Source organism: Capsicum annuum, chromosome 1 (assembly GCF_002878395.1).
Source record: "Capsicum annuum cultivar UCD-10X-F1 chromosome 1, UCD10Xv1.1, whole genome shotgun sequence".
NCBI classification, from domain to species: Eukaryota; Viridiplantae; Streptophyta; class Magnoliopsida; order Solanales; family Solanaceae; genus Capsicum; species Capsicum annuum.
The window spans coordinates 84,451,310-84,464,003 of NC_061111.1; the positions used below are offsets into that span (position 1 = coordinate 84,451,310).

The window sequence follows — 12,694 nt, forward strand, 5'->3', positions numbered from 1 at the left end:
AAGGCTACACTAGAGCCTTTTATTACATTGCCTGTGTGAGTTACAGATTTGGAGAACAGATTTGATGCCTGGGCAAAAGAGATGACAGGTTCTGATCTTGCTATATTCAGGGCTGCGTTGGATAAGGTTAAGGCTGAGGTTGGGGTGCTTCAACAACACCAAATTATGATGCCAACAAGTTCGGTGTGGAAGAATTAGAGAAAGAAATTCCTATACTTGATCTTACTGTAGACTCCCCAAAGAAAAAAAAAGAAAAAGGGGGAAAAGAAAGGCAAGAATAAGAGAGATGAGCCAGATAGTGAAGAAAAAAGAAAAGCGAAGAAGAAGGCAAAGAAGAAGGTAGAAAAGGAGGAGTTGAAAAAGGAAAGATTGCAGTCTATGGCTGATAATGAGAAATGGGAAGCAGCCAATCGAGCTAGGGCTGTAGGTGCTTTATCTTGCCAAGCTCTGACCACCGCCAGGCTAGATGATCCTGATGGGGAGAAGATAACAGATGATACAGTAGCAGGGTCAAAGACCCAGGATCCACGTGCTTGACTGTCTTCAGGTATACCCTAACCCTTAGTGCATTTTATTTTTGATTATTAAGTTGAGGGTGTAGGGTAAATTGTTGTTGTAACATAGTCTGTAGATAATTAGGAGTAGTACAAGTACTTGAGGCAGTTGGCTTATTTTGTGATTTATGAGTACTTTTCCAGTGGTCTGATCTATTGTGTACTGTGTGAATTGCATCCATTGTGACCACTGTGTATGTTTTTGTGGCATTAGTATGGCAAATAGATGATCTGTGTTAAACAAATGCATGAACTAAATAAGTAGTGATATGTAAGATACTTGTGTACCATGTGTGGGTAAGGTCTTGCTCAGTTCCTGTTATTCTTTGAATCTAGAACTTTCCTGATTAGTTATGCCATGGTCATTAGATAGGCGTTAGGAAAGGATCATAGGCCATTTTTGCATGTTAGCCCATGTTAGCCTAAATGAAGGATCATAGGCCATTTTTGCATGTTAGCCCATGTTAGCCTAAATGACCTTCCCAATGTTAATAATGTCCCTTGCTCCCCCTTTAAGCCTAAATAGCCTATTTTTTCTTATGCACCTTTCACCTTCCCGTTTACATCATAATGAATCTGTCTTAGCCCTGGTCCTCCTTGGACACTGTGCATCTTAACTTAAGCAAATAACCTAATTTAAGGGTGGCTATTATAGGGGTGCATGATGCAATCTATGTATAAAGAGAGGTATAATGAGAAGGATGAATAAAGGGTTGGGTGTGGTGAAAAAGAAATAAGAAAAGAGAAAACTATGAGAAAAATGATAAAAAGATAATCAGTTAATTGAAAAGACCACATCCATCTTGAGCATGCATGATCAATAAAAGAGGGAAGAAAAGAAGGTTAAGAGTTGAAACCCCTAGGGTCTAATTTAGTGTCAAGGAGGCTTAGTCACTTTGAAATATCCATGAATATTATACCAGCCCCTAGACTACATTACAAGCTTAAGAAAAGCCCTATAGTGATCCTAACTTACCTGTTTGAAGACTTGGGTATTGACTATAAGGGCAAGCCTATGGCATTTGATGCGCAATATTGGAACTTCGTTCCGAGTGTGAGTCTTGTGTTTATCCCTGTGTGTATAAATTTTGACATGAGTGAAAAAGGGATTTCTTTGTTGTGAGGGCACACTAGGTAGATTGCTAACCACTGTCTTGTTCGGATAGTGTGATTTGGGTATGTGCTGGGTTGTTATTGCTGAAATTTTTGCCATGTCTTGATCCTTGTGAGTTGTATGGGTGTTTTCAATAATAGATACAGTTGCTCTTACTTTGACTCACCTTGGATATGATGAATGTATTCTAAACTAATATGAGTAGTTAGCTGCCAAATTGTACTTTGTATACTCTTAGTTATGTTAAGGTTGCTTGAGGACAAGCAATTGTTTAAATTGAGGGTGTTGATGTGTGAGCCCATAATAACACATTTGAAGCTTTTAACTCTAAATAATTGCAAAGTCTTGAGCAACTTTAGTCATTTTTGATTAGTTTACTTTGGTTTTGCAGTAAAAGTAGAGAAGAAGGAGAACCACAAATAAAGGAAGCAAAAAGTATGAAATCAAAGCAAATGAAGAGCTAAGTGTGGCTGACGACATCCATGACACGTCTCAGCCTGGTGATAAGCTGTCAAGGATGCCGTCAAACTTAAACAAAAAAGGAGAGTTATAGGAAGTTTTGTGATGACCTTCATGACACCCCGTCAAGATCCTGATTGGCCATCACTGCCGTCGTCAACCTTAGGTAGCAGAAGATGAATTTGCAGAGAAGCTGACGACGTCCGTGACAGGCCGTCAAAATCATGATAGGCCATCACAACCTCCGTCATCTATTCCGAAGAAAATCTGAAACTTTAATTTTATTTCCTTATTTAGGGTTAACTATTTAAATCCTTGTTCTAGGGTTTTTCAAGAATCCATCAATTAATTGACATATCCTACAACATACGACTTTTTTTTCTCTCTCTCTCAGACAAATATTTTGGTGGTTCGCCTTGTGATTCAATTGAAAGAACACTTTTGATTTACTTCATTATTGTAAGTTAATCCTTTTAATTATAAATTCAAATTGTGTGCTTATTTCCTGCATCATGAGTAGCTAAACTCTCTTAACCTGGGAAATGGAATCTAGGGTTAGGTCATGATAAGGTCTTTATTAATTGCTCAAGGTTTAATAGGTGTTAGGATGTCTTGGTAATTCTGATATTCTAACTTATGTCTGTTGGTTGCAAATAATAGGCATACCTACTTTGGTTTACTTGAGAAAAAAATCATAAATATTAGGAAGTGAATTATCGACAGGGACTCGAAAAGGCTTCGTTTAATAATCAGTGTTGTAACAAGGTTGATTGACTGGAGGTAAAATCTCGGCAGTGAGTTGCGATTCCCTAAGTCCGAGAGGATTAGGAAATTAGACCCTTGAATAGGTCGAGAGACATTCAAGCATACTATCGATAGAGATAGCTTGTCATCCTAACCACCGTGAGAACCTTGAGTTATTTGTAGCATCTGTCATATACCATAAACCCTAGTGAACATAATCCCGGTTATTTCATAAAATATTGATTACAAATATTAATCTCAAAGTGACTAACAATTGTCTGAGAAATTTAAATCCCAATTTCAGGAAACAGTAAACTACCAGTGAATTATTTCGTAAACAACTTGAGTTCACACCTTATTCCCTGTGGGATTAGACCCCAACCTAGTTGGGTTTTATATTGACAACGATAGCTTACACCAATTCAAGAGTGTAGTTTGAGCGTTATCAAATATGCAAAGCATGCTCCCCATATGTTTGATAAAATGCTTATGTGAAGGAATTAGAGCCATTATAACATAATGACTAGAAATCCTCAATTGTGTGTAAGCCCATGCATGCCAAGTGTTTGTTGAAAAGCCTCAGTGAATGAATTGTGGCATGATAACATGAAATTCTCCAATTATGTGCTCTTTGATACATGCTAAGACTTTAATACATGCCAAGACTTAAATATGTGCGAAGTGCTTGATGGAAGGTCTTGTTGAATGGAGTATGATCCAATAGCACGTCCCTCTATGTTATTACATGTTTATGCTTTCTAAATACTTGAAGAAATGATTTAGTGATTGTGATGGTGAATGATTGTCCATGGTATTGATTATTCAAGAATGGTTATGTTTTACTTTTATGTTATAGAGTCCTGGGGGTATTTATACCCGATAATTTAGCCTCTATCTAGAGCCCGTGTTAGTTTTCACGATAATTCCAATCGAGCTATGATTCTCAGAACTCAACGAGTTATAGAACTCTGTATTCTCAGACGGATGCAAAACTTAAGAAATCTTAGTAATCTCTATAATCGCTGTAATCTCAGTATCGCTAGTAATCTAGCCTCTGTTCTGTACCCAGCTCAGATCTAGTAGTATTCAAGTGTTCAGTTCTGACCTCTGTAGTAATCGAGTACTCCATTCAAAGCTCAGTGTCATTTAGTCAGATAACAAGATTCAGTAGTATTCCGGCAGATGCAGAACCAAGTGAATTCAGCTTAACTCAGTCATATCATTCGAGAAACATGATCAGTATCAGATTCAGCTTAGTTTGTGTTCAGTTAAGAATCATTTCAGGGTCTTTTAGTTGGGAGTAGGAGCTAGTACCGAGCGAGGGCAGGGATGGTAGCTCCCCGTCAGAGGGGCAGAGTTATTAGGAGCAATCCCTGAACTCCAGAACTGCGTAGCCAGCTCAGGATGCAGGAGTCACCCGTCAGAAAAGGCTAGTCACCCGTCAGATAGGCTTGACTATTATATTGCCTTAGGCTTGACTTCCTGCAAGGGTCACCCATCAGATAGGCTTGACCAGAGAGGTATTTACCCATGGCACAGTATTGATACCCTTCCAGCTAAGGCTATAGGTTGGACCCGACCAGTTGAGATTCGGGGTATGTCGGTTAAGTGACTACTTCCCACAGTTGCAGTTTCAGTATCAATCTTCAGAAATCAGGACCGTTAGATACAGTCATCTATCTCAGTGAGGAACTCAGATAGTTCCATTGAATCATGGACCACCCATCAGATAGGCTTGGTCTCATATAAAGTTATTCAGTATCAGATCTCGAGATCACCCATCAGATACGCTTGATCTTAGTCTCAGATTTAGTTGAGTATTCTTATTATCAGATCTAGAGATCACCCATTAGATAGGCTTGATCTATGTCTCAGATTCAGTTGAGTAATCTCATTATCATATCTAGATATCACCCATCAGATAGGCTTGATCTCAGTCTCAGATTCAGTTGAGTATTCTTGTTATCAGATCTAGAGATCACCCGTTAGATTAGATTGATCTCAGTCTCAGATTCAGTTGAGTAATCTTATTATCATATCTAGAGAACACCCATCAGATAGGATTGATCTCAATCTCAGATTCAATTGAGTAATCTCATTATCAGATCTAGAGATCACTCGTTAGATTGACTTGATCTCAGTCTCAGATTTAGTTGAGTGTTCTTGTTATCAGATCTAGAGATCACCCATCAGATATGCTTTATCTCACTCTCAGATTTAGTTGAGTATTCTTGTTATCAGATCTAGAGATCACCCATCAGATAGGCTTAATCTCAGTCTCAGATTCAGTTGAGTATTCTTGTTATCAGATTCGGACATGATCTTTTCTTATCATTGATAGTAGATTTAGGAATTATCCGTTAGAGAGGTTTGATCTCTGATGCAGTTAGTCAAGAGTAGAAAGCTCAGAATTTATTCATTGATATGAGTAGATTTAGTTAATCAGTTTTAGTATTTCGAGTCACGATAATTTCAGTTATGGTTCGTGCATTCATACATGTGTTCTCATTCAGTATTCTCATGATTATTCAGTTAAGTAATTGTTCATGCATAAGCCCTTTCATTTAGCCTTACCTCATATCCATACTTGGTATATTCCCATACTGACACATTTACACTATTGTGTTTTATTTGACACTATAGGTTCAGAGGAACGAGATCTAGAGTACCCTTAGCAACTCAGTCCCAGTCAGCAGCAGTAGACATAGTAGTGAGTCCTCTTCATTCGAGAATGATCCTTTTATCATTATTGCATTAAATTTTGTTTATTTTCAGTAGACAGAGTTAGTTGGGGACATGTCCCATCAACTACACATCTCAGACAGTTTAGAGGCTTTTCGGATAGATGTATCAGTATTTAGTTTTAAATTTTAAGTATTTTTAGATGTTTTGAACCTAAAGGCCAGTTTCCGCATTTATTATATATATTATACAGTGTTTAGGTACGAATATATGTAGAGGGTTAGCTTGGGGTCCTTCGAGATCATGAGCACCATGTGATGTTCTAGTTCCAAAAAAATTAGGTTGTTGCATTAGTGATTGTTGCATTGTGGTTCTATAAAGTCCTTTGCACCTTTGAAATATTGTTTCATGTTGAGGGGAGTCTTGAGAATAGCTTTACCCATGCTTAAGAGCTATATGTTGGTGTTAATCAAGTTCAAATTCATTATGATCATTTGATCATAAAAATGGGCTTACAATTTGCATAGTCTCATTGAGTAAGAAGTACTGTTGCTTGAGGACAAGCAAAGGTCTAAGTTGGGGGTGTTGATGAGTGGTGAATTTACCACTCATATACATCCAAATCTATGCACACTACTATTATTAAAAGATGTTAATGAAATAAGTTTGTCATTTAAATACACAAATTCCCATGTTTTGCAGGCATACAGGTGATGGAAAGGAAAAAAATGAAGTGAGCTGAAAAGAGATAAAAAAGGGAAGAGATAGTGCAAAACCTGGAAATCAAGAGCAGGAAATGACCCTCAATTACCGTGATTGCGGTTTGAGGGTCGCTGTCACGACCCGAACCAAGGCCCTGGCCATGACAGGCATCCCGAACCATAAAGGCCCGAGAGCCCTTCTAATTGGAAATCATATGCATAATTCATAACTATAAAATGCGGAAACAAAATGGAGACATGGTCATTTGATTATATTAACAAAACAACACGGTATAAGTTCAAAAAGACTCAAATCCATCTAATACCTGTCTACAAAATCTCTGCTAACTAAAAGAAAACAACATCTATTAGAAGACTGGGAAAATTCCCCGGTCGGACCATAAACCAAAACCAAATGAGATCAATACAAGTGAACAAGACACCTTCCGATGTAAGGGAGGCTCACCAACTCTGTATGTCCGATAATAATATACTGTTTAGCAAGAATGCAAGACTAGGCCTCAGAACCTGAAATATTGGGGGTCAATACAGATGTACTGGTACGTAGAACAATCCAAAATAATGTAATTTTATACAAAATAAGTGAGAGCAATTCATAAAACAGTTTACATATGATATAGGAAAAACACATGGGCATACTTTAAAGACTTTGAAACATTTCTTTGAAACCATGACCCACTCTTTACTTTAATTTTGAGCTAGATGGAATACCCTAAATGCATGGTAACCCACGGGCTATGTGGATGCCGCCTATAACCCGACGGCCAAGCCCCCAGTCCAAGTTTGCCGCAAGGATGGGGAAAATCATGAAAAGATATGCCCACTTGCCGACATACCATGCTATCCCACTTGCCGAATAGCACATAAAAACCCGTATTGGCAAAACATAATTTTTCGGACTAAGAGTTCACTGAACTCAAGCCTTTTTATGGTAAACAACTAGCTCTGTTTAAGCCCAAATTTTTAACTCTCTAAGACATGTATCCTTTGAGATCAAAATTTGAAAATCTTACTCTGTTATGGCATTCATCTATTTGGTATCATCATACCAAGACTTGCAAGTCATATATCTAAGCCATACAATATCATGATACAATTCTTTCATTCAAAACATAATGTTTAGACCACCAAATCATTCAAATAGTACAAGAGAATTTATATATCGAAATTCATGAATAACTTATGCAAAGATTCTCTTTTTCAATTCACAAACATATAGTGGTCAATCATCTTTTAGCAAAGCATGGAATTCTTTCAATAATCATCTTTAACATTTACAAATAAGAAATATCTCTCTCCTCAATCACAACCCACATAAAGTTCATAAATGATAGTTAAATCCTTGGTTCATGCTTTAAGACATGCAATTGAGTAACCCATAACTTGTAAATCAAGAGATAACACAATGAGACAGGAAAATACGTTATTCATGCTCTCAATTCATATTTCAAAACTGAAAACACATATATACATATACACGAGTAAAAATTCAAGTTTAATGGAAGGCCTCAAGACTAAAACGTTCACAATGTATACTTCTTAATGTAATTCAAAACCCTTCATAAACATATGATTTCTCAACATTCAAAACCTTATTAAAACGATTTCATCATGTCCGTATAGTTTAGAAAAATCCCACGTACCTTATATTGATTAGTTTAAAGATAGGAAACCTAATCTTGACTCTCTTCTTGAATTTTGAAGTTAAATAGCTTGAATTCTTATTTTGGAGAAGAAGAGTTGAATTTTGTTTCTTGGAAGATGGCTAGGGTTTTTCTTTGTTAGAAATTGAATAAAGAGGCAACTAATGCTCCTTGGGGCTGAAATTTTATGTTATGGATTGACTTTGGGTGAGGGAATATGACCAAAGTTCCCCTATACTCTTAAGGAATTGAAATAGTGTGTGAAACAACTTTAGGTTGCATCAGATATCGCGTCAGGGAGAGCAACGCATCACGTTGCTATTGCGTTGGCTTACTACCTCTCATGGAAAATGCCATAACTTCTTACCCGGATATCAAATTAAGGCAAAATCTGTATCGTTGGAAAGCTGACTCAGTTGTGTACAATTTGGTAGGTCTTGAGGTGAAAAAATACACATATATCAAAAGTTATACATGTTCAAAGTTAACCCTAGTAGAATCAAATACCAAACTTTGAACGATTCAAAGGCTCTTAGCTCAACTTTGCTCTAAGTTATTTCGATGAACATTTTTCAACTCATAATCACTTAACACACTAGGATAAAGATCACAACACATGCATTTAAATATGATTCATAGGATTAGAGTTTACACACGTAGGAACGATGGTCCAATTTCTAGCTAAAAAATGTGAGGTATTACATTATCTCCCCCTTGGAATCATTCGTCCTCGAATGAAGGGTAGGGACTTGTTGTATCTCTAAAAGTGTAGAATAAAGAACGAAACCTCACATTGAATATTTTTCCTTAATAAAATATGAAAAGGCATCAAATGAGCTTTATGACAACCTCTAGTGAAACGTGTAAGCACGAAGACTTTACTAGGGATGATCTTGCACAAGAGTTCTGTGAATCAAAATCATCACAACATAAGACATGAGTTAATTTGGTGATAATAGGCCTGATTTACATTGGTACTGATCATGAAATAAGGTTTCGTAAAAGATAAGAAATTAAAGCATTCTCCACCTTACAAGATACCACGAATAGACATTATACTTAAAAACACTACTCATCTATGACCCAAACAACAAATAACATACTTTATCATTTCCAACTTACAATTCTCCTATAACAATTCTAACCACAAGAGTTTGAGTCCCTCCACGTAATACTCCTATATTGAAGCCCAACTCAGAAAAAAGAGGTGCTAATTTAAGCTATGGGACTCCATATAAGAATATTACTTCACCTTATCACTACCATCAAACACCATCGGGTTTTAATTCAGGGAATACTAACCACATAGAGCACGGGTTGTGTTTTCATCAATCACAACATTCAAGCCTATCATTAATACACATACTTCATCGATTTTCCCCATTAAGACCAACAAATTCAATCGCTTTCATAAAGATTTTCACCATATAGCTCCTTCCTAACTATTTCTCATAATGAAAGTCCATACCCTTCTTTCCCCCATCACCAATAACCTTAGCTAAAAAGATCAAATCAAAATTTTCATATTCAAGAACATTTACTCCCCTCCCCAAGTCACTACTACTCTTCCATTAAAACTATCATACTATCATTCGGAGGGTCATTGAGGGACCCGAGCATAAACATCATGAATTAAAGTAACAATATCAGACCATAACTTATACTTATTTCACTACATAAGGAGGGATATGAGGTGAAGATACAATAGAATAAACACGAAGTGCTTCATATATCAAGTGTCTGGATCATAAGTAAAGAGTTTAGCGTAAACAAAACACAACATAATTTCTTAGGATAGACCACAGTGAGAAACATGGGTGCATATATCATGAGTTACATGGCATAAAGTTGAAATTTATGTAGTTAACTACTAAGACAAGGATTGCCACTTGAAGCAATTGATCCTCCTTTAAAGAACTAAAATTTTTCCATGAGTTAGCATAAACTTTATCACTTTGGCTAATCCCGATGTAAAATGAATCAGTAACATATGAAAACATAGTTCCTAAGAACCAAGCATGATTTGGGACATGGATTTATGGATCATGAACAACATAACATAGAGCTTGAATACTTGGAATATTAGACCACTGAGGGACATTATTGCTTCTAGTTTGAAGGTCGGGACTTGACATGAGTTACATAGAGAACTCGAACCATAGGCATAGGCATGACTTGAACATATGACATAAGACATTAGCAGAATAATCTTCTAAATTAAAGTAAGAGGAGTATACTTGAGTAGGAAAAGGTTTATCATGACGCCTCCCTGCAACTTGCCACATTGAGAAAATTCAGGAACTACCTTAATTAACCATCTCCCCTTTAGATTAAAGTCACAATCCTATACTTGTGGACATAACCTCACCTCAAATCTATAGCCATAAACCTCAACACAAAAGGGATATCACCATATATATAAACTCTAAACTCTCCTTGATAAACTGTACTCTGATGGCCTTTGCTTTACGAAATGCTACTGTTAACTTTAGCTATCTTCTACAGCCCTAACCCTACAACTCACACTCTCATGAGCATACATATCCCCACCCCTTATCATATAAAAATTCAATCTCCATTACTTAACATTCTACTATTAGACCGTTAATCACATAACTTATATCATGGTAAAAAATATTATTAAGACTATACCAAAGGCATAAACTGCGTACCTGTATTTCCTCAATTCAGCTCTAAGGAACATCACACAACAACTCCCTAGTCTTTCCCATACTACAAAATCCAAGAACATGAACAAGGAACATACGACACTTATACCATAAAATCTTACCTAACACCACACTACTCGGGGGGTGCAACTTAGTCTTATATACTTACACCCTTATTCACTTAATGAATCAATCACGATTCATCACTCTTAATACTAATCTTCATGACTACATATATCTATATATATCATAATTTTCCACTGCTTATTCCACAAGTTGCCAACCTAGGCTATTTCAAACATTACATTAGGCCAAAAAATTTATTTCCATAACATGGATTATCAATCTCGAGCTATTATTCTCACCACTACACTCCTCTAAAATTCAAGCTTATTGTCTAACAACGCCCATCATATAGAGCATGCCATATACTATACTAATCGATCAAATAGAAATATCAACCTAAGTCTCATCCTTTACTTAATAATAGCCCATTAGTTCATCCTCTCCACGATATTACTACTACACCTCAAAATCTACTACATACCTCTTCATATGAAGTACTAGTTTACAACTACTAGAGAAAGAAAAATCAAGGGGGTAAAGTCACATAATAGGGATAGTTGATCTTTATCTTATATTATAACCCATTACTATCCTATCAACATATTCCACTTTCTCACATCATAGTTACTACCCATGCATACATAACAACTACCTTAAAAATTCCATATACAAAAATGAGTCTTTACTTATAACTTATTAGCTAATCTAACCATCTTCATTCACACCCTATAAGGGATTTCTATAACCATCACAACTATCCATTTTAAGATTCTTCCCTGTTTTGAATAAATAATAATCTTAGCCAGCCACTTCATTTACAGACTACCATACAGTTTATAATTAATGCTGCCACATAAATCTATCACAATAAAATGGTAACCCACTCCTCAATTCACAATTTTTCAAATAAAACTATTCATTTACACAAAAGTCACCCTCATTCTGACTTCTAACCTTGTGACTTCACATCACCAACTTCTTGGACACCTCACTACCAATAGGTCATGACACTATAAGATATACTACTACTTGGGTGGAAATATAGTTCTAATATTCTGCTACACATCATTACCCTTAAGCATGACATCTGCAATAAGAATTTTGAAAAGGGGCTGAATACACTTCTTACCTTAGGCTAAAAAGCACAATTTTATAAGGATAAAAGTATACACTTGAATCAATACACCTTGGAGCACTAATGGACTCCTCTCAAGTCCTTGTGCTATCTTATAAATTTATGGATAACTCAATCAGAGAGAACCACATTGCTGAGGGAGCTAGACTCTTAGACTTGTATCACCTTGACAATAAGGCATGGCCCATGAAATTAGAACAAGAAAGGAATTTGGATAACTTTCTTATGGATGACACTATAGCATGAACTAGAGTATGAAAGAATAATAAACAACTCCTAAATGCCCGGTAGCCTCCTAATTATAAGTGTGGTGCACAACACACCCATAAGCAAGACTCTACTAGACACAACATCAAAGACACTCGGGAACATACCAAGTTTGTCAAGACCCAAACCAAGGCCCTATTCGTGACAGGCATCCCAAACTATGAAGGCTCGCAAGCCCATCTAACTGGCAATCATATGCATAATTCATAACTATAAAATGCAAAAACAAAACAAAAACATGGTCATCTAATTATATTAACAAAACAACATGGTATAAGTTCAACAAGACTCTTAACACCTGTCTGGAAAATCTCTACTAACTAAAGAAAAACAACATCTGTACTAAATGAGATCAACACAAGTGAACAAGACACCTTCCGAAGTAAGGGAGGCTCACCAACTCTGAATGTCTGAAAACAACATACTATTTAGTAGGACTGCTAGATTGGGCCTCAGAACCTGAAATATATGGGTCAATACAGATGTACTGGTACGTAGAGCAATCCAAAATAATGTACTTTTATATAACATAAGTGAGAGCAATTCATAAAATAGTTTACATATGATATAGGAAAAACACATGGTCTTACTTTAAAGACTTTGATACATTTCTTGGAAACCATGACCTACTCTTTACTT

The 12,694-nt window shown here is 36.3% G+C and overlaps 1 protein-coding gene across 1 annotated transcript in view; it reads left to right on the plus strand.

The window, feature by feature from the left end:
- The window catches only part of LOC124897801 (HIRA-interacting protein 3-like), a 5,576-nt gene extending 5,039 nt beyond the window's left edge, over positions 1–537 (plus strand). The window contains exons 5-6 of the mRNA XM_047411237.1: positions 47–138; positions 232–537. Of these exons, the coding sequence (XP_047267193.1) occupies positions 47–138; positions 232–537 (398 nt within the window). The remainder of the gene's footprint in view (positions 1–46; positions 139–231) is intronic.
- The last annotated feature ends 12,157 nt before the right edge of the window (positions 538–12,694 follow it).